This window comes from Marmota flaviventris, chromosome 2 (genome assembly GCF_047511675.1).
Source record: "Marmota flaviventris isolate mMarFla1 chromosome 2, mMarFla1.hap1, whole genome shotgun sequence".
In the NCBI taxonomy this organism is placed as follows: Eukaryota; Metazoa; Chordata; class Mammalia; order Rodentia; family Sciuridae; genus Marmota; species Marmota flaviventris.
Window position 1 is genome coordinate 56,437,102 of NC_092499.1, and position 23,743 is coordinate 56,460,844.

The 23,743-nt window shown below is 34.1% G+C and overlaps 1 protein-coding gene across 2 annotated transcripts in view; it reads right to left on the minus strand.

The window, feature by feature from the left end:
• Nucleotides 1-1,207: 1,207 nt before the first annotated feature.
• Klhl28 (kelch like family member 28) overlaps nt 1,208-23,743 on the minus strand; it is a 40,775-nt gene continuing 18,239 nt past the window's right edge. For both annotated transcript variants that reach the window (XM_071607856.1, XM_027929823.2), the window contains exons 2-5: nt 19,900-20,798; nt 9,751-10,194; nt 7,355-7,563; nt 1,208-6,103 (exon numbers count right to left, since the gene is read on the minus strand). In XM_071607856.1, coding sequence (XP_071463957.1) covers nt 5,940-6,103; nt 7,355-7,563; nt 9,751-10,194; nt 19,900-20,798 — 1,716 coding nt within the window. In that variant the 3' untranslated portion in view covers nt 1,208-5,939. The remainder of the gene's footprint in view (nt 6,104-7,354; nt 7,564-9,750; nt 10,195-19,899; nt 20,799-23,743) is intronic.

A 23,743-nucleotide genomic window follows, 5' to 3' on the forward strand; every position in this document is an offset into this window, starting at 1 on the left:
AAGCATAAATGATATTCTCTGCCAAACTAGCAGTCTTTGAATTCTCATTCCCTGGGTAAGGTAGGTTTAGGAGGGTGGATCTGAGGTATTGTTTATCCATTTCCAGTAGAAATGTAGGATATGGCTTATTTACCTTCCCTCATGTCTTTTTTCTTTTTTGGGGGGAGAGGTCAGGGATTAAACCCAGGAGTGCTTAACCACTGAGTGATAACCCAGACCTTTCTATTTTTTTTTTGAAACAGGATTTTTGCTAAGTTGCTGAGGCTGGCTTTGAACTTGCAATCCTCCTGCCTCAGCCTTCTGAGCTGCTGGAATTACAGGCATGCCACTGCACCCAGCAACTGTGTACTGACAGATTTTCAATGACTTCTGGGTAATGTGAAAGCTGACTGTGAATACCTTACAATAAAAAAAGGCAGAATTGAAAAAGCAACCACTTTGCAAAGAAATTTTAATTTCAATATTTTAATATACATAAACCTCAAAATGGATATTCATATGCTTTATGACACCTGCAATATACTTATGGATGTATTTGTTAAGTTCTAACCTCAATTTTAGGAGTTGTCCTCATCGACAATGCAGTTAAGACATAGTTTGCTGGCATTCTAACTGCTAAGCTCATACTCCAGGCAAATACTAGAACTTTTTATTCATAATTTGTTTGACACCCAATTTTTGCTAATTAGCATATTAAAGGTCAGGCCCATGTATTGGGGAAATGGCTTATAGACTAACATAATATTAGAAATTTGTTCTTTCTAGTGATATTGAAGATAGAACCCATCCAGGCCTAGAACTGCCCACTTTCTTAAAGATGGCACAGCACCTGGGTCTCAATCACTGTTTACAGCCCTTTCACTAAAGTTGGTTACTTGATAGTGATCATAAAAGGGAATCAAATGGGATATTGCCTTGTCTGCCTTGAGTAAACCTTTCTCAGGAGGCTGGTTCAAGAATCTAAAAGGATAGAAAACTAAAACTGCATTGAGTATACTTTTGTGCTTGTTTGTTTAGTAAATGTCTGAATGTGAGGCAGATTGTGGCCTAAGACATGTTTTATGGTAATCTGGCAATGAGGATGTAAGGGAATTGCTACCCCAAATCCATTTCAACTTTCGAAGCTGCTATCTATGTAACCAAAAAGAACCCAAGTTGAGGCTGAAAAAATAGATTGGGTCAGTTCATAACAATCATATGATACACATTTAAATTTTTAAATTTTATTTAAACACTTCACATTAAGTGAAATTTAATCATAACCATTACAGAGCATTACCACAATATTCACAAAGAATTTTTAAAATAAAAGACAAAAGAATACAATCTTCAACAAGTTAAATGCCACTTTACTATGTAAACCAAAATAAAATAAAACCCTGATGCTAAAAAGGTACATATTCAGAGGTAAAACAGATACAAAAACATTTAAACATTGACATTATCCACATTCTTTGCAAGAGAGTACAAATATTAGTACCCTACATCTACAAAATTTCAGAATCCTGTTAAAATCAAAACCATCTCTGGTTTATGATACAGCACAATTCATAAGGCAAAAATATAGGCATTATCATCCAGTTCTTTAATTTCACTTGTATTTTAAGGCAAACTTGGAACTTTTTGCTTAGTATTTTAAAATGAATGAAACTTTACACATGATAACTTGACAAAATTAACAATAAATTATCTCTAGTTAAATATGTATAATATAAAAGACATATGGATAACAATTTTTCTCTCTGCAGAGATGTAAACTGGATTTTTATTTGACTCCATATTCACACTAGTAAGAAAATTTGTAAACCTATAATATTTAAAATGTACTTATTGTATTCCTGTCTCATCAATTGTGTCTCAACATTGAAACAATATACTGTAAGCGAAAAGTCAATATATATCCAGCCACAGAATCGTTATCTAATTAAATCATGTCTAATTAAAGTGCTGTTTACAAAAGGAAGAAAGGTTAAAGAGTAGAACTGGATGTTAACTTGACATGAGACATTTATAATTTCTTAACTTTCGACTACAGAGGTTATAGAGGTTATCACAAGTTTATTGAACTTTAAGCAGTAAATTTACTGTAGAATCTGATTTTCCTGAAAATGAGCACTTAGGTGACAATACTAGGAATCCAACACCAAAACTGAAAATTAACACAGCATGATATGCACATATATTTTCCTCAGTGTTAGCCAGAGCTTTGATATTCTAGGAAATAGTTTGGGTTTTTTTTCCCCCCTTTAGTTTTGTTTTTCTTCTAGGAAATAATTATCCAATTTCAGGAAATGTAGAGTTCTATAAGTCAAGTTTTTCATAATTCTTTTTCATGACATTAAAACCTAATCAGACTCTAAATAATTGTTTATAAGTAATCTAGGTGTTTAGGAAATTATGAAGTTGGAGACAAGGAATTAAATTTATATTTTACCATACAGTTATTGGGGTACAGGACTCCTACACTGCATTTTACTCTTTTAAGTGAAAAGCCACCACAGAATCTAACACAATATCTCCTTCATAAAAGTAGACCCTCCATATCTGTCAAACCATCAAAATAAACTTTCAAAACGTAATGTCATTTTCCTATCACTTACTTTTTCCTATCACTTGCTGTTACTTCCTATAATATTCATCCATATTTAAAACAGTATTAGCAATAACAAATGGAGCTTGTAAGTAAAACTTTAGATTACATTAAAAATTAGTTAAATTAGCCAGGCACAGTGGCACATGCCTGTAATCCCAGCGGCTTGGGAGGCTAAGGCAGGAGTATCCCGAGTTCAAAGCCAGCCTCAGAAAATGTGAGGCACTAAGCAACTCAGTGAGACCCTGTCTCTAAATAAAAAAATAAAAAATATAAAAATAGCTAGGGATGTGACTCAGTGGTCGAGTGCCCCTGAGTTCAACCCTTGGTACCAAAAAAAAAAAAAAAAAAGTCAACTCTTTTCCTACATCCAACAAATATTAAATTGCCAAACATTCCTAACAGATTAAATCTTTATGTAATGTAATTATAAAAGGCAATTATTTTGCACTCGATTATATTAATTTCTATTCCCCTCTGCATTCTTTTCCAAAATATTTCTGGGCAATTCTAAATTGCTTTAGCTTGCCTGAAGATATATAATCATTTCTAATACCATTAAACCTGGGGATTTATAACCAAACATTTTGATCCTTTTTAACAAGAAACATGTGGCTTTAAATTCACAATTTTTCAGCAAAGTATTCATAATGAAACTTCTCACAAATCTCTAAGAGAAAGCTCTGTTGTAAACTTACCAGTTGTCAAGTCATATTAGTAGTTCTGGATGTTATGAACGGTACAAAAGGAACCTTAAAATAAATATATTTCTAAATTTGAATATTTTTTTCTTCACAGGTTTTCATAATTTGTTCACTGGTACATGGCTTCTACTATTGCCCAAGATGTTTCACATTTAGTCTTCACCAGATGATATTTAGATTTTTCAAAAATAAATATCAGTATATGCTTTTGATCTAATTTACCAAATAATTATATGTTTTATACTAACTTGATAGTGGAAACAATACATGAGTTAAACATTGTTAAAAATAAAGCAGTATGGATGTATTCACAATTAAAATAATTTTCTATAGTCTTTCAAATTCCCTTATCTTCTGGGAGAAGGAAATCAAAAACAGTATAATAAGATGTATTTAATAATATGATTCATACAAACAAAGACAACTGACTTAGGGGGTTAACAGTAAGGATGTAGAGGGCTAGGAATATAGTTCACTTGGTGTAGTGCTTGCCTCACATGCACAAGGCCCTGGGTTCAAACCCTGGCAACCCACACCCCCCCAAAAAAAAGAAAAGAAAAAACAACAACAGAAAACCAGTAAGTATGTAATGGAATCTATTTTAAATTGCTTTTCTTTATATAAAGTTTAGGCCAACCACAGTAGTGCACCTTATTACTATTCAACAGATTTATTCAAAGCAATGAAAAAGTTATTGCTATGTATCATTGTTATTCAAACAAGCAACATACAAAATACTCATTTGATTTTATTAGTAGCTCCTGTTGAGTTCTAAGTTAGAAGAGACTAAAAATCACTTGCAAGATTTTATAATCTGTGCAAATATTCCTAAAGCATGATACTACTTTTTTGATTAAAGATGATTTTACATAGTTTTGTAGTATATAGTCAACTCTACAACAGGTAGTTTATGGAAGAACAAGGAAAACTGCAAATTACCTGGTTATAGTTTTTAAGAAATAACATATATGCTAACAACTGAACCTATGTTTTATAATTACAAATGGCTTCTTAACAATAGTTTTAGAATATCATGGCACTTAAGAATGCTGTGTGAATTATTAGGAAAAATGTACAGTGGTCTTGCAGAGACTTTATAAAGAGATAGTGGGCAAGAAAAAAATTAAGAAAATAAAAACAAAATGACTACAGTACCCAAACACAAGTACCAACATCATAAAAAACTGCAAGTTAATGTGTTTAAGACTTACAGACATTTACTAAAACATGCTTGAAAATAAAATAAGTTAACCATATTTTTTAAATAAGTGTTTACTGGCTAATGCAAACAATTTTGTTTTAAAAGATCATTTCCTTAATCAAAGCAGAACTAAATTAGAACCATTAGTCAAGTAAACATTGAGTTCCAGTTTTCCTCAATAACTTTAAAATATTCAGTTACCTAAGAAATGTACAAAGTAATGCATAACTGCCTAGGGCTTATATTTAATGCATATATTTCTGTTTTTCAGAAGGATGTAATCCAGCAGAAGAACAAAGAAGACCAAAAGTGTATCTTTCTTTAAATCACTATTCAGTAACCATGAAAAACCTAACAGGCCATTTAGATGATTTTTGGATGTTAACATTAGTGTACTCACTAACATTTTTAATAAGCACAAACAAATTAAGCCTGTAAAATGAAAAACACTATCAAATTATGCCATGCATGTCACACCAAACATCCAAAAGAACATCTATTATAGCCTTGTTATATAGATCCTACAGTTAGCACCATTTTTATATCTGAACACTTGGAAAATGCAAACAAAGATCTTAAAAAAAAAAAAAACTAAAATTATTATAAGTTTACATGAAAAAAATCAATAAGCACTAAGGTTGGTCCTAAACACTTTCAAATATTTACATCAACACTGGGAAGCCTGTTGTACTACTGAAGAAAAACTAAAACAACTGGTATGATCAGCTCATTCTATCCATGCTTATCATAGCACAGACAAGTAACTAAATTCATCCAGCATTAACCTGCACATATACAAAAGGCATAAACAGTAAGTATCTGGCTTCTTAAAACAGGGCCCCAAATAGGACAATAAAACCAATTGTCTTGCAAATATATTACACCACTAGCCCTAAAACCAATTTAGCAGGAAGAATATTCAGATGACTCACTATGACATGTTATTTACAACCTTTAAAAGTACCAAAAGTAAAAGCAGCCCTTTGTTTTAAAAATGTGAAGCATATGAATTTACATACAACAAGCAGTATAAACAATCTGTCCAATCATTCAATACACTTCAGAATCTAAAGCCTCTCTCATCCTAGTAAATCATGATACATATCAAGGAAAGAGAGCTAAAAATAAAAAAAAATTAAAAAGCAGCAAGGTTTTCTCCATTTAGGAACATAAAACAAGTCTATCTCAGTCTTGGGAAAGAAGTGCACAATTCAATTGGCAAGGTCTTTCCTTTTTCTTCTTCTTCTTCTTTGATTATTGATTTACTGTGTAACCAAGAGCAACCAAAACTACTTGTCAATTCAAAGTACCCAACAAAACTTTGAGTCTTCATGCCACTTCAAGTTAAAATAAAAGCAATGTAGCTTTTAGTTTTCAGAAAACTGGACATCCTTTTGTGTGGCACAAGTTTCACTACCACATGATTTCCAGGAGTTCACTCTTATCAAAGTGCAGTTAATCCAAAATTGCATCGACAGTATATCATGCCTGCTGAATCCAGCCACGTATCTGAGATAGGGTCATATTTCTGCACTGTGTTCAGATAGGAAGACCCTGAGTGACCCCCAACTACATAAAGGTAGTTATCAATTACTGCAGCACCAACTCCTAGGAAAGGTAGATAAAAAGAAGATATGTTAGCTATGAAGTCTATTTTTTCTAAAAACCAATGTGTACTTTAATGTTTTCTTAAAATATATTTCAACAATCTAACAAGCAACATAGAAATATACTTAATAGAAAAACACATCCTTAACATAAGAGTCAAATTATTCTTTTACCTCTGCTCTCCAATCCTACTCTCCACACCCCTGCCCCCAACAGCAAAGTACTATTTAAATTTTGATTTTTAATGAATTGTACACATTCACAGGGTTCAATGTGACACTTTAATATACGTACATAATGTTTCATGATCAGATCAGGGTAAACTATGGCAGAAAAGTATTATTAAGGCATTTCTATATGCTTTAAAATCCATTTATATTTATATATTTTCTAGCAATCATGCATTTCATCAGGTTTTCAAATATACTGAACTATATAATTTATGCTTTTAAAAATTATCCTTTATATATTATTATATATATTTGAAAAAAAGAACAAGTCTACACAAAATTTTAAATTATTGTTTGTAAGGCTTTCCCTATCAAGAATGCTGAAAAAAACTGATTACAAACAAACTCTGAAATGGTTAACTCCATTTTGTTCTGTTAATTTCCTTTTGATATTTACGTTTTAAAACCTGCCCCTTTAAATAATGTCATTTGAGTTTGGGTTAAAAAATAACAATTTTCCTTATTTTCAAATGATGTATTTGCTTTTTCTTTAGGAACCCTGAAATCCAACCCCTTTTCTTATAACTGTGTCCCTTGGGAAGGACAGAACATTAAAAAGTAAATGTATGAATCATTGATGTACAAAACAAAATAGAACAATACAAGGAGTGTGTGTGTGTGTGTGTGTGTGTGTGTGTGTGAGTGAGAGAGACAGAGAGAGAGAAGGAGGGAGGGAGGGAGGGAGGGAGGGAGGGAGGTTGGGATTATAAAACATACAAATCGATGAGATCTATTATACGAACAAAAAAAAAAAAGCTTCTAGAAAGATATATTCTATTATCAGCATTTCCCAAAATGTGTTCTTTCAAGTTTGAGAAAATGATAATATACCCACAGGTATATTAAAAGCACAGTTAAGAAATCTATGTTGTTTTGCCTAGCTAGTTGTTTTTCAAGTTTATAACAAAAAAAGTTTTTCTGGAAAAGTAATACCCTTGTTCTTCTATGGAACTACTATTCCAAGAGCATCACTGTAGAAAGCACAGTCCTATATTTTTATAAATTTATAAATTATTATTACCTGTTCTAGGTTCTTTCATTGGTCTACACACAGTCCACTGATTTTGATGGGGGTCATATCTTTCAATGCTTGACAAATGTGAGACACCATTATGTCCACCCACCACAAAAATAAAGCCTAGCATGACACCCACGCCAAAGTGAATCCTTTTATCAGCCATGGATGCAACCATCTCCCAGGAGTCTTTACTTGGATCATAACGTTCCACACTGCAAAAATTCACATGACAAAAGAATTAATTTACAGATCCTTTGTGTCACATTTTCTGCCAAAGCAAAACTAAAACCTGCCATGGTTTTCAAAGTTCAATAAAGAAACAGATACAAACCAAGAGTAGTCTATCCCAAATATTTAGATTTTTGCCAATAAGTTTACAGAATTAAAAGTTTACCTTGTGAATAGGGTTCAACAATAACTGTTTGCTATTCCATTATACAATCATTCTTTAGTATTCATAAGGAATTGGTCCCAGAACCCAAGTGGATACTCAATCCCTTATGTAAATAGTGTAGCATTTACACCTAACCTTCCATATACTTTATCTCTAGAATACTTACATCTAATTTAATGTAATGCTATGTAAACGGTTGTTGTATTATTTAGGGAATAAGAAAAAAAATCTGTACATGTTCAGTATAGATGCAATATTTTTTCAAATATTTCTCATCCATAGTTGGTTAAACCCACAGATGCTGAATCTGCAGATACAGAGGGCCAACAGTACTGTTTCAGCAACAGGTATATTAAAGGCACAGAACTTAGACAGAAGACCTGGGTTTAAGTACAAATGCTGCATTTTTAGAGCTGGACTAGCCCTACCACTGTGGCTCTGTGTAAACCTGAATACACCATTTCATTTCACCTGAAAAAACAGCACAACTCAAAGGGTTCATATAATAAAATCAAACAAGAATGCATTAGAAAATTACAAATATTTTTAAGAAAACTAAGGATACACAGATAAGGAAAAGAGAAGAGAAGGAAGGAAGAGCAGTGTTTTTTCTCACAGGATAATTCATGTGATTTCAGTACAGAGCACACTACAGATTCCATAGCACAAACTGGTTAATCATAATAATTTCTGATTGATTTAGGAGAATTTAGGATTAAAGTTAGGTATGCATCCAGAGAACCTGTGGTAGTTCCAAGTTTGTTATGGAGACCCATATCAAATCAGAATTTTCAAAAAAGCTTCTTCAGACCATTTCAGAATATTTTTAAGCCTGTTGTTTGCCCTGAAGGGGCACAAAGGCACAAAGGTAAACTTATTGAGCTTGTTCTGATCTCACTTTCTGAAAAAGGCTTAGGCATTTGAGATGCTGTTAAGCTCATTCTGGAAATCATAATAGAGACTAGATAACAGTGTTTGTGAAAAGATTTCATGGTAAACCCATTAGACCAAAATCATGGGACAAGAAAAGTTGATGAACTCTAGCAAGACTTTAAAAATCCAAGAACATTATCTCAAAATTAAAATACGTAAATCTTTTATTTTAGAATTTTTTGCCAGAAGTTTTTCAAAGAATAGAAATGCTTGTCGGGGACCCAAATACTTTTCATTCAACTAAAGGATCAAAAAAAGAGGACTAGTTTAGATTAAACTGAAATAATGCTGTTTAAACTAAGAAATACTGTTGTGCCAATCACTTTCCCTTCTTTAAAACACTAAAAAAAAAAAATCAATAAAACACAGACCACTCCAATTATTAAAGATAAAAATCTTTAGAACATCAATTTTCAATAAATGTGCAGGATTATGATTAATATTCCATATCAGGATTATGATTAATATTCCATATAAGCACTAACTTTTTTTCTCATACATATTTCTCCTTTATTCAAAGAATATATCACAGAATACAGAGATCTCTAATTCAGATTTTAGTACAACCAAAACACATGTATGATGTAACATGAAAATATGTCTTAATCATAGAATAAGAATCCACCAAGGAATATCTAAGTGAGACTTCAACTTTATAATATAATATTGTATTGGCCTATAGGAATTATATTTCCATATCTTTATTCTATTAAGCAACATAATAAAGACCTTATACACATATACACATGCACATACATACACTACACGAAATCTAAAAATTGCCTAAATCTTACTTTTACATTTTCTGAGTTTTAAAATGTAGACCATTTAAACAGAATGACTTAATGTTAATTTAATACAAGGGATGTAATCTTAAGTTTCTTTGAATTGTCATATAAACAGTTACATTTAAGAAGCAGGTTAAATTCTCAAATGCCTATCAATATCACTTAAAAAATTAAAAATGAAGCTCATTGATACATACAAATTATTTAAAACTCAGAAATTATTATTAATAATCCCTTTTAAAAATCTCCCAACATGTACACAATTTAATTATTAATTTAAATACCTGTTCATGTGAGCAGGACCATACCCACCAATGGCATATATCATTCCATCCAATACAGCTGCAGCAAAACAACTTCTTGTCGTAGTCATTGGTGCCACAGGTTGCCATTTTCTTATTTTGGGAATATATTTCTCTACAGATTGTAAATAAGATTGTCCATCATATCCACCTAAAGCATAAAGTTCTCCTGCAAGAACTACTACTCCAAGGGTACTTCGGCTCTCATTCATTCTCTCTAGTGAAGTCCAGGTATTTGTATCAGGATTCCAGCATTCTACTGAATTTTCATGTTTTCTGATAGTGACACCAGGACGCACATTAGTTTCAATACCACCTATAACATACACTTTTTGGTCTAAAACACATATTCCAAATTCATAGCGAGGAATGTTTAAGGGTGCCAAACCAATCCAAGAGTCACTTTGAGGAAAGTACATCTCCACACTAAAGAATAAGCAGAAAAAAATAAATTTTAAAAACCCAAATGGCCCATAAATAAAAATATGTTTAATCTTATCAGTAACCAGGGACATGCAAATTAAAGCCACAACAAACCACGAAACATCTTCCAGACTGGCAAAACTGTAAAGATGATAACATCTCTTGGCAAGAATGTGGAGGAAGGAATGCAGATTGTTAGTGAGAGTGTTAACAAGGACAAACAAATCTGGAAAACAATTTCACACTATCCAATAAAGTTCAAGATATGCATGTGCCTTTACTCATCAATTTCATCTCTATGTGTCTACTCTGTTGAACATTTACTATAGTGAGTTTTGTAGTAGGAAACATACAGAAAAGTTCTTTGGAGCACAATGCAATAATCCATCAAAAGGAGAATAGTTAAATAAGGTATAGTATATCTGTCCCATGACTGAACAATTTTACTCTTAAATAGGTACACAAGAAAAATGCATATATTTGTATATGTACAAGAATGTTCACTGCAGTATCATCTGTAATCACCAAATATTGGAAGCAGTCCAAATGTTCATCAACCATATTTACAGCAATGAAAATGAACTGAATACAGCCACATGTACTTGGGGTGAATCTTACATGTATTTTTTTTTAATATTTGTTTTTTAGTTGGATACAATATCTTTATTTTATTTATTTATTTTTATGTGGTGCTGAGGATCAAACCCAGGGCCTCGCACATGCTAGGTGAGCACTCTACTGAGGAGCCACAACCCCAACCCCTTACATGTCTTTTGAGGGAAAGATGATAAACTCAAAATAATATATTTTGCATAATTTCATTTATATCAAGTTCAAAAACATGTAAAACTAATCTCTGGATTAAAAATGTAGATGGTGATTATCACTGGGGTAGGACAGAGAAGGAGCTCCTGAGTGCTATTCTATTTTTTGAACTGGTTTGTACTGCTCACTTTTATGATAATTCACTGAGTGGTACAAGTGGAATTTACACTCTTTTCTATTTATGTGAAAGACTTTAGTATTTAAAATAAAAAAAATTTCATTGTAAAAGAAAAAATTATGCTATGCTAATACACCATGTCAGTGAAAGTAAATGAACTATTTCCTCATGCAATTGCACAAGAGAATTTCATTTACTGTTCAGTAAAAAAAAATCTCCAAGTATATATAGCACTTCCATTTATATAAAAATGTATAAAACCTGATAGTAATTGAGTTTCATTTGACAAGAGGAAAAATTATAATGAAAAGCAGAAGGTTAATACAGAATAATGTTTACTTCTTGGGGAGAGAGGGAGATGGCAAGGAGATATGTGGGGTCTTCAAACGTATTTTTAATATCTATTAAGCTTGTTGATATCTGTCTTAGACTGTTTTCTTGCTAGTAACACAATATTACAGACTAGATAAGTTATGAAAAAAAGACAATACTTTTGACCAAAAGCCATCTTTTGATGGCTTTCTCATTGGCAGTCTGACCCGGGTGTGTGTGTGTGTGTGTGTGTGTGTGTGTGTGTGTGTGTCTCTCTCTCCACACACTGGTCATTTCCCACTTCACCAATATTCAATCATGGTGACTCCACTCCAATAACTTTATCTAATTCTAATCACACATCCCCCACTCCCCATCCCCCTCCAAAGGTTCTATCTCTAAAAATCATAGTCAAATTAAGTTCCACATCATCATTTCACAATATCAACTCATGAGCCTTTGGGAGACACACTCAAACCATATTATAAACCATATTATTCTACCCTTGGCCCCCAAGGTTAATGTCCTTCTCACAAATGCAAAATGCAATCATTCCATCCCTTCCAGTCCCCAAGGTTTAGCTCATTCCAGCATTAATTCAAAAGTCCAAAGTCTAATCTCCTTCCAGCTGTGAGCCTCTGTTTAAAAAAAAAAAAAAAAAAGCAGGATACACTTCTAAGTTATAATGGCAGGCTGGCACAGTGGCTCAGGAGGCTAAGACAGGAAGATCAAGAGTTCAAAGTCAGCTTCAGCAATTTAGTGAGGCCCTAAGAAACTCAGTGAGACCCAGTCTCTAAATAAAATACAAAATAGGGCTGGGGCTGGGGCTGAGTGGTAGAGTGCCCCTGAGTTCAACCTCCAGTAACTCCCCCAAATAAAGTTATAATGGCAGGACTGGAATAGGATAAACATTCCTACTTCTGAAAGGGATAAACAGACAAGTAGAAAGGTGTAATTGGGCCAATTATGCCAGCAGGGAAGACATTAAACCCCTAAAACTCCAAGTCCAGCCATCTTGTGCATACTGTAGCAGGGGCCCATGGGTTAGGGCAGCCCTGCCCCGACTGCTTTGCTGATTATAGGTCAGCCACAAGTCCCAAAACTCAATAATGCAATAGTATAAGAGTATATATTCTTTTTCCAGTATGGTCAAAGTATTTTGATTAACTTCATAATTATCAAATGCCTATTTATAATCAGTTTTATTATTTAGCTAGATTTTAAACTGTGAATTTGTACCAGTGATATAACAGGGAACAATTTGAGTTTAACAAGATGAGTTTCATTGAGGAAATAGGGATAAACCTTGAGTGGAGAAATTCCAGAGAGCAGGAGATGAGGAAATGAAAACAGCGAATATAGGTAATTTTTTTAATTATTATTTTTTAAATAGAAGAGTAAAACGGACACGAGGAGTTACAAAGTGAAACACAGAAAGACTATGGATGCCAGAAAAATTAATCTGGGAGTTTAGATTATAAAACGTTTGTATGTTCACGGCAAAGATATGGTACACTGGGAGGTGATGATATAAGAGAAAGACAAGATAAGTAGAAGAGCAAAATATTTGCATTAAGAGAAGGAATGGCCCAGACCTAGTGGTACACACCTGTAATCCCAGTGGCTCAGGAGGCTGAGGCAGAAGGATTGCAAATTCAATCCTCAGCAACTTAGTGAGTCCCTAAGCAATTTATTGAGACCTGCTCAAAATTTAAAAAATAAGAAAAGGAGTAGGGATATGGCTTATTAGTTAAGCACCCCTGGGTTTAATCCCTGAGAAAAAGAAAAATAAAGAAAAAGAAAAGGGATGGAATCTAGTGAATATAAGAAGTAGAAACATACCGTATATATAAAATCAGAGATATGATAAATTATGGTATAATGGTGTATTAAGAATTGTAATGCAAAAATAAATAAATAAAAAATTAAAAAAAAAAGAAGTAGAAGGGTTAGTCTTTAATAGAAATAACAGTAGATTTAGTGATGGGAAGATGAGATAGTTTTCTGGTGGCTTCTTATCTTAATAGAAAAAGGAATAAGCTAAGAGTTGGAAATACCTGGGATGTTTTTAAAGAGAAAACAGGTGATGTGAGATAGTCCTAGGAAGTAAAAGAATAAATTGAGGAAATTAAAAGTTAATTGCTGGGGAATGCCAAGGTCCTTAAGTGAGATAAGTTTAAATGGGCATGTATATTTCTTTTTTTTTAATATTTGTTTTTTTTTTTAGTTTTAGGTGGACACAATATCTTTATTTTATTTTTATGTGATGCTGAGAATCCAACCCAGTACCTCCTGCATGCTAGGTGAGCGCACTACCACTTGAGCCACATCCCCAGCCCAATATATTTCTTTTTAATATTTCTTTTAGTTATAGATGGGTTCGATTCTTAGCATCGCATATAAATAAAGGTCCATTAACAACTAAAAAAATATTTTTAAAAATCCTTAAGGGGAAAAAATAATAACTGAAGTTATGTTTTAAGTCCAGTTCTTGTTGTAACAACAGAATACCACCAGGCTAAGTAAATTACAAATAACAGAAGTTTATTTTATTTATTAATTTTTATGTGGTGGTGAGGATCAAACCCAGTGCCCCACAGGGGTTAGGCAAATGTTCCACCACTAAGCCACAACTCCAGCCCCAGGCATGTGTATTTCTCTTGCCACATTCCAATGCTCAGGTACAACCATGGCACAAGTGAATGTTGTGATTTTAACTAGATGAGTATGATGAAGGAACACAAGGGTTAGGGAGCCATGGTATATTCAAAAGTTATGATGACAATGTTGTTTCTGGACTCTAAGGTGGGAAAGCAGAAAAGATGAGAACATGTGGTGTATGACAAGCAATCAATTCTATCAGCTCATTATAGAGCCAATGGATCAAAAATCCTTAAGGAGAGGGGTGGGGTTGTAGCTCAATAGTAGAGTGCGCTTGCCTAGAGTGTGTGAGGCACTGGGTTTGATTCTTAGCACCACATATAAATAAAGGTCCATTGACAACTAAAAAAAGATTTTAAAAAAATCCTTAAGGGGAAAAAATAATAACTGGAATATGTCTTAGTCCAGTTCCTGTTGTAACAACAGAATGCCACCAGGCTAAGTAAATTACAAATCACAGAAGTTTATTTGGCTCACAGTTCTGGGGGCTGGAAGTCCAAGATTGAGGGGCTGCACCTGCTGAAGGCCTTCTTCCTGCACCATGGAAGGCATCACATGGTGAGAGAACACACAAGGAGAGAGAAGGAGGAAGACAGGGAGAGGGAGGAAAAGAGAAAGGAAAAGGAGCCAAATCTCCCCCTCTTACATCTAACCCACTCCTGAGATAATGGCCTTAGTCCATTCATGAGGGTGATGTCCTTAAGACCTAGTCACCACTTAAAGGTCTCACCTCTCAACACTACTGCATTAAGTTTTTAACATATAAATTTTGGGGAGATACATTAAAACCATAACATTTCACTCTTGACCCCCAAAATTCATGTCTGTCTCATGATGCAAAATACTTTCATTCCATCCCAATAGTTCCAAGAGTCTTAACTCATTCCAGGATCAATTAAAAAGCCCAAAATACAGAGTTTCCTTTAAATCAGATATGGATAGGTCTCAAAGCATGAATCCTTCCACCTGTCAGCCTATCAAATCAAAACAAATTATATAGTTCCAAAATACAATGGTGGGTCAGGTGTTCTCATTCCAAAAAGGACCAATACATAAGAAAGAAGTAACTGGTACCAAGCAGCCCCAAACCCCAACAAGGAAAACAACAGTAAGTCTTAATCTCCCTTGACTCCATGTTCTGTAGCCTGGGCCCACAGTGGCAGAAACTGGGACCTCAAGGCCTTAGAAAGCCCCAACCCAATGGCTTTGCTGCATTCAGTTCATCTAGTTCTTCTCATGGTTGGAGGCTAGAGTTTTGTGCCTGTACCTTGCTCAGGCTGGTATTGCATGTTGGTAGTTCTACAGTCCTGGGGTCTTGGCCCCACTCTCATGCTTTCACTAGGGATTACCCTAGTACTGACACTCTGTGGTGGTCTAGTTAACATAGCTTCACTAGGTATAACCTTGCTGAGGGTTCTGCAGTAGCTTCACCTCCAACACTATATTTCCACTCAAGAGTTGCCCTAATAAAAACTCTATACAGTGGATTCACCCCTGCCACAAATCTCTGTGACCCCAAACAGTCCACAACATTCTTAGAAATGAAGGTGAGAAGGCCATGTCCCCATAACTTTTGCATTCTGAATTTGTGCAGAATTCACACCCCTGAACACTGCCAAGGTTTACCACTTGCACTAGTCACAGGGTTGAGATACAGCTGGCTCTGCTTGAGTCAAAACTGGGGCAGCCAGTGAGTGCAGTGCTGGAATGATATGAGCAGATATCTGAGCTGGCTATAGGCAATGGGCTGTCCTCACATGTCCCCCAAAACACTCTGTCTCCTAGAGCTCTGGGCCTGTGATAGAAGTGGCAGCCTCAGTTCTCTAAAATGACTTCCAGGTCTTTCTCCCCTCGTCTTGATGAATAATATCTGGCTCCCTTCTATACATGCTAATCTCTTTAGCTAGCAAGGCCATCACTAAGCCATAGCTTTCATTTGTTCTTTTTTTTTTTTTTAAATTTTTTTTAGTTGTAGGTGGATACAATGCCTTTATTTTATTTTTATGTGGTGCTGAGGATTGAACCCAGTGCCTTCCACATGTGAGGCGAGCGCTCTACCACTGAGCTACAGCCCCAGCCCTCATTTGTTCTTTTAAACATACATTTTCAATTCTTGGTATATAATCAAACTAATCATTTGTTCAAGAAATCTCATTCTCCTTTTATTCCTGCCTTTCCTGAACATCCTTTCCCTTTATCCATCCAAACTCTGTCCTGTCAATTTCCTCTCTTAAAACACTTTTTAAATTACTGCTCTCTTGGGCTGGGGATATAGATCAGTTGGTAAAGTGCTTGCCTCACATGCACAAGGCCATGCGTTCAATCCCCAGCATCACCAAAAGAAAAAAAAAATGTTGCTCTTATTTGTCTTTACTAGTTCTACCCTAATCCAGGACCTCATAATCTGTTGACTGTGTTTCTATAATACTCTCTGATCTAATCACTGTGGTGTTAATCCTGGTTGCTCAATCTTTCTCTGCAATGTAGCCAAAATGACTTAACAGATTAATCTTGATTGTTTCAGTACCCTATTTAAAATAGTTGTGCAATACACATAAAAATCTTCTTTTTATCATGGCATATAATAACTTCTTTGATTCAGTTCACATTCACCACTGTTTGACTTATTAATCAGAACTGTATACTTCCCAATACCAAACAGCTTTTACTTTCCTGCATAACTCATATTATACCATGCCACTGTCCTTGGTCATGAACTTTTGTACAAAATTCTTCCTAAATTCATTCATTCATCCATCCATCCATCTATTTATTTATTTATTATTGGTGCTAGGGTTTGAACCCAGGGGCATTTAATCACTAACCAAAAAAAAAAAAGAAGAAATTAAAATCAAGCATAGAAATATATGTAGGGAACAAGTATGTATTAAAAAGTGCCATGACATTTTTTGAAAGGACCACATAGAACTTTTAGAACCAGAAAATATAGTAACCAAAATAAAGAGCACAATGAATGAATGGGTTAAAGGCAGATTAGACACAACTGAAGAGAGAATGAATGAAATAGAAGAGTGGAAGAAATTACATTCAATATAGCATGAAAAGACAAAATAACAGAAAATATAGAATTAGAGACAAAGAGGAAACAGAGAGAGCTCTAATAAATGTTAACTGGAGTCCTAGAAGGTAAAATAGAGAAAGGACAGAGGCAATATTTAAAGAAAATGACTACTAATTTTCCAAAATGATGAAAGACACCAGTCCACAAATAGAAAAAGCCCAATAAAGCACAAGCAAACTAAATAAAGAGTTAATGGAAGGTCAGTCAATGGGTATTAATTATGGTTTGATAAGAGAAATGTGTTCTGGTATTCTATTGCACTACAGATAATAATGTACTGTAGGGTTCACATAAAGCTAGAAGAAAGGATTTTGAATGTTTTACCATAAATAAATAATAAATGTTTGAGGAACTATATATGTTTACCTTAATTTGAACCTACACAATGTATACATGTATTGAAACCTCAGTGGTACCCCTTAAATATGTGCAATTTTATATGTCCATTAAAAATAAATAAAACAGGACTTAATGGAAATAAGTGCTAGTACATTTAATATAAAAAACATAACATCTGCAACATACTTTCAAAAGGCCAGGAAAAAGTTTTTATGTGGTGATAGAGAAAGCAAAGAGGCAAAATGATAATAATTGGCAAATCTAGATGAAAGTCACATAAAAGGTCTCTGTGCTGTTCTTTCCATTTCTGTAAGTTTAAAATCTTTTGAAAAAAGTTTTGGAATAAAGTTAACTCTAAACAGAAAAAAAAAAAAAACCACTAACCACATCCCCAAGCCCTTTTTATTTTGAGACAGGATCTCTCAGGATCTCTTAATTTGCTTGGGGCCTCACTAAATTGCTGAGGCTGGCTTTTAACTTGTAATCCTCCTGCCTTAGCCTCCCAAACAGCTGGAATTACAGGCATGTGCCACTGCGTCCGGGCTCTAAATTCTTCCAATGGGAGAAACACCTATCCCTAATACTTCCACAGAATTATCTTTATCACTGAATTAACACTATGTATTATAATTATCTATGCAAATATTTTCTCTTTTACTAAATGAGCTTGTTGAAGGCCCATATCTAACAGTGTTATTAGAATTTTTTGAAGAATTAAATTGAATGATCATTCAGGTTGGTTCCAATTTTTCCAGTTATAAATAATGCTGCAATGAACAGCTTTGTGCAAATGATATTTTTAATTTTTAAATTTTATTATGATAGATTGGAAGACAAAAGAATTACTGGGTCTAAAGACAAGAACAGTTTTTATGACTCTTCAATAACTTATGTTCATTATTTTTAATATTTGAAAAACCAAGAGGCAACCAGACTTTTAAAACATACATTCACATTTGGAATTTTTTTTGCCGTTCTATTAGTCATTTACTTCATGCCAATAATCCATGTCTTTTAAGAACAAGAACTAAACAATTAATATGTGAAGCTACCACAACTAATGCTTTACCTATAGACTAATCTCAACAATACTAGTTTTAAGACTACAGTTAAAATGTATAGTAAGAATTTTTTTAAAAGATTCAGAATATGAGTTGTAACATCAATAGTTTCCTACCACTGGAGAAAGAAAAGCAATCTACCAAAGTTTTGGAAATTGCCAGAAAGAAATGCACAGCATTATCGAAAAATATCAAACAAAAGTTTGTCTTAAGCAAATTCTATCCAAGGAAAAAGCAAAGATAACATCACACTACATTTTCTAAAAATCTAAAAGTTACTTGCATCATCAAGGACTGGCAAATTCTAAAGGTAGAGTTGGACAGATGTGACAAACACCATACTGCCCATGAAGTCTATATATCTACCTTTGCTAGATCTTTGATAATCTGGCAACTCCTGCTCTAAGTTAATAGAAAAGAAAGCATTGTGGCTGAGGTTGTGCCTCAGTGGTAGAGCGCTTGCTTAGCATGTGCGAGGCACTGGGTTTGATTCTCAGCACTGCACATAAATAAGTAAAACAAAGGTCCATTGACAAATAAAACATATTTTTTTAAAAAAGCATTTATTACTATTGTTTTGAAAAAATGCTTATAATGAAGAACATAAATTGCACATAAAGTCCTCTCCCCCCCCCCCTTTTTTTTTTTTTGGTACTGGGGAATTGATTGAGACCATGGATGTTCTGACACTGAGCTACACCCCCAGTCTTTTTCATTTTTATTTTATTTTTTGTCTTGAGACAGGATCTTGCTAAATTGCTGAGGCTGGCCTAGAACTTGTGATTCTTCTGCCTCAGTCTCCTAAGTAGCTAGGATTACAGGTGTGTGCCATCATGCCCAGCTTTTTTCACTTCTTTGCTTGTTCTTCTAAGGATCTGTTTCATTCATTCAAACCCACATTCCTGCCCGCCAGATTGCCCTCCTCACAGGTTCTTAGCTCTCTTCTTTAATATATTCGGATGTAACTGACAATAATAAATCTCCGCTCCATGCTGGTCTGACCCAAATAAAGATGTAAACGGTTCCAGAAAAAAAATAAATAAATAAAGACATAAAATGGAAGAAAAGTTAGGAGTAACCAGGATGAATAAAGGTGCACACTTGGGAAGGAAGGTTAATAATTGAGAGTATTATAGAGAATGGATGACAATGTGATTAAAATGACCACATAAATATTCCGGGAGGAAAAAAAAAGCAGCAAATAAAAGTAAAAAGTAAAACCAAATTATTTTTAAAATACAGAAAATTAGCACATTTAAAAAGCACAAAAGTCTATAAATATCACTCCTTTAACAAAGCCTTCTATTTACCTATCCAAACAGGCAAAGAGTCCAGATTTTCCTCCTACGGCACAAAGTACTTTGGGAGCACAGCGAGGTCGCGTCATCAAGACTGTCTGATGAGAGAGTCTATGTTCAGGCATAAAGTGGTACTTTAAAGCTTCATTCAAAAGATGTTTACAAGTGCGATCATCACGAATAAGATGATTTGCTTCATATAGCCTAGTGAGAAACTTAACACTCAGCAATGGTAATCGTACACTATTTAGTAGCTGTGCTAAGTATTTCTGGCGTTCTTGTACATCATACTTGATCCAAGACTCTAATGCATAAAAAACAGTCTCTTCAGTAGCTACATTCAAACAGTCATTGGAAACAATTTCATCCAAATCTGCATGTGTAAGCTCAAAAAACTCTTCTGTCTGGCATACAGCTTCAAAATTCTGGCATATGTATTTAGTGGCTGCCAAATAAAGGTCATGGCAACCATATGTCTCTGCAAAACGAGATATTCCAATACAGTTCCCAGGATCAAGCTGGCTTTCAAGAAATGCACAACATTCTTTCAGGACAAGTTTTATCTGAAGTAGGTTTGCTGCTGGAAGGAGAGATTCAACTGTATCCTGAGAAATAAAAACAGTCCCTGTATAGGCATATTCCACAATGGCCTGGAGAGCAGTTTCATCAATGGATTGAAATTCAACCTCACTGTTTTCTTTTTCAGAAAGGTTTCCAGTGAACATAGCTTTGAAATATGGGCTGATGCTGGCAAGTACCACTTTGTGAGCATAAATTTTAACATCACCTACACGAAGAATGATGTCACAGAGTTCGTGATGCTGACGAAGAAGATTCAAGCCCTGAAGAAGTTGTTCAGAATGTAAGTGGGCTAAGTTAGCAAGCATGTAGGTCGGGGATGTGTGGTCCATCTACAGAAAAACAAAAAGCATGGACAGTTACTTCAAAATAATCATGCCAGTATGATTCTTTGTTTTAAACAGTACAATGAAAATCAGATTTATTGTTCATTTTCCTGTATTCTTTTGGTTTTAAAATACTTAATATTAGAACATAAGCTTTCAGAGTTAGAAGGAATTTAATAGTCATGCAATTCAACTCCTTTCTTGCAAGATGGAGACCCAAAATGTTAAATACTATGTTCCAAGCCATGAAAATCTCTGGACAATGGACTTTTAGATCAAAACTCTGCCAAAAACACTGTTCCTTCAACAAATTCAAGTCTGAGCCAGGGAAACAAAACGCTAATATGTCGGGGGAACCTTGTTTACAGCAAAATTAAGTTTTGAAACAACACTATCTATTTGGCTATTTTCTTAATATTAGTAACTGTAATTGGAAAAAAAATTCATGTTAATTCAAAAACTTTACAACAAAATTCAAAACTTATAAGAATATAGACGACACAATGAAGACAGTAAGAAATCTTAAGCAGAACATTCAAAAAATATGGGATAGTATAAAAAGACCAAATTTAAGAGTTACTGGGATAGAGGAAGGCATAGAGTTCCAAATCAAAGGAATTGAACAATCTATTCAATGAAATAATATCAGAAAATTCTCCAAACATGAAGAATGAATTGGAAAACCAAATACAAGAGGCTTACAGGATGCCAAAAGTACAAAATCACAACAGATCTATACCAAGGCACATTATAATAAAAATGTCTAGCATACAGAATAAGGAGAGGATTTTAAAAGCCATGAGAGAAAGGAATCAGACTACATATAGGGGGAAACCAATTAAGTTATGAGCAGATTTTTCAACCCAGACCTTGAAAGCTAGAAGATCCTGGAACAACATATACCAAACTGTGAAAGAAAATGGACGTCATCCAAGAATCTTGTATCCAAAAAAATTAAGCTTTAGATTTGATGATGAAATAAAAACCTTCCGTGATAAACAAAAGTTAAAATAATTTACAACTAGAAAGCCCACACTACAGAACATCCTTGGCAAAATATTCCATGAAGAAAAAATGAAAAACAACGAAGAAAATCATCAGAGGGAGGTATTACACTAAAGAAATAACTAATCAAAGGAGAAACCAAGTAAAGTTAAATACCAAAATAAACCAAAAATGGCTGGGAATACAAGTCATGTCTCAATAATAACACAAGATTGTTAATGGCATAAACTCACCAACCAAAAGATATAGACTAGCAGATTGGATCAAAAACAAAAAAAGACCCAACAATATGCTGCCCTCAAAGAGACTCATCTCATAGGAAAAGACAGCCACAGACTAAAGGTGAAAGGTTGGGGAAAAATCATACCACTCACATGGACTGTGGAAGCAAGCAGGGGTTTCCATCATCATATTAAATGAAGGAGATTTCAAGCTAAAATCAATCAAAGGGATAAAGAAGGTCCTTTCATATTGCTCAAGGGAACCATACACCAACAAGATTTAACAATTATAAATATATATGCCCCAAACAATGGAGCATCTACATTCATCAAACAAACTCTTCTCAAGTTCAAGAGTCAAACAGACCACAACACAATAATTCTGGGTAATGTTAACATACCTTTTTCACCACTGCATAGATCTTCTAAACAAAAGCTGAATAAAGAAACTCAATATAGAACTCAATAATACAATCAATAACTTAGACTTAACTGACATATATAGAATATTTTATCCTTCAACGAGTGAATACGCTTTCTTCTCAGCACCACATGGATCCTTCTCTAAAACAGATCATACATTATGCCACAAAGCAACTCTTAGCAAATACAAAAAAGTAGAGATACTACCCTGAATTCTATCAGATTACTGAAAATGAAATTAGAAATCAATGATAAAATAAAAAATAAAAGCTACTCCAACACCTGGAGACTAAATAATATGCTACCGAATGAACAATGGATTGCAAAAGACACCAAGGAGGAGATTTGAAAATTCTTAGGGGTAAATTAGAACACTGATACAACTTATTGAAATCTCTGAGACACTACAAAGGCAGCTCTAAGAGGAAAGTTCATTGCATGGAGTGCATTCTTCAAAGAAGAAAAAGTCAACAAATAGATGACTTAACATTACATCTCAAAGCCCTAGAAAAAGAAGAACAAACCAACACCAAAAGCAGTAGAAGACAGGAAATAATTAAAATCAGAGCTCAAATCAATGAAATTGAAACAAAAGAAATAACCGAAAAAACTGACCGAACAAAAAGTTGGTTCTTTGAAAAAAATAAATAAAATTGACAAACCCTTAGCCATGCTAACGAGGAGACGGAGAGAGAAAACTCAAATTACTTACACGATGAAAAAGGAAATATCATGACAGACACTACAGAAATAAAGAAGATAATCAAAAATTATTTTGAAAACTTGTACTCCAATAAAATAGAAAATATCAAAGGCATCGACAAATTTCTAGAGTCCTATAATTTGCCCAAATTGAGTCAGGATATACACAATCTAAACAGATCAATTTCAAGCAATGATGTAGAAGACACCATCAGAAGCCTACCAACCAAGAAAATCCCAGAACCGGATGGATACACAGCTGAGTTCTACAACACCTTTAAAGAAGAACTAATACCAACACTCTTCAATTTATTTCAGGAAATAGAAAAAGAGGGCCATACCAGTGGCCTCATAGAATCAGCACTTCCAAACTCATTCTATGAGGCCAATATCACCCTGATTCCAAAACCAGTCAAAGACATATCAGAGCAAGCAAACTTCAGACCAATATCTCTAATAAATATAGATGCAAAATTATCAATAAAATTCTCGCAAATCGAATACAAAAACATAACAAAACGATAGTGCAACACGATCAAGTGGGATTCATCCCAAGCATGCAAGGTTGGTTCAACATACAGAAATCAATAAATGTAATGC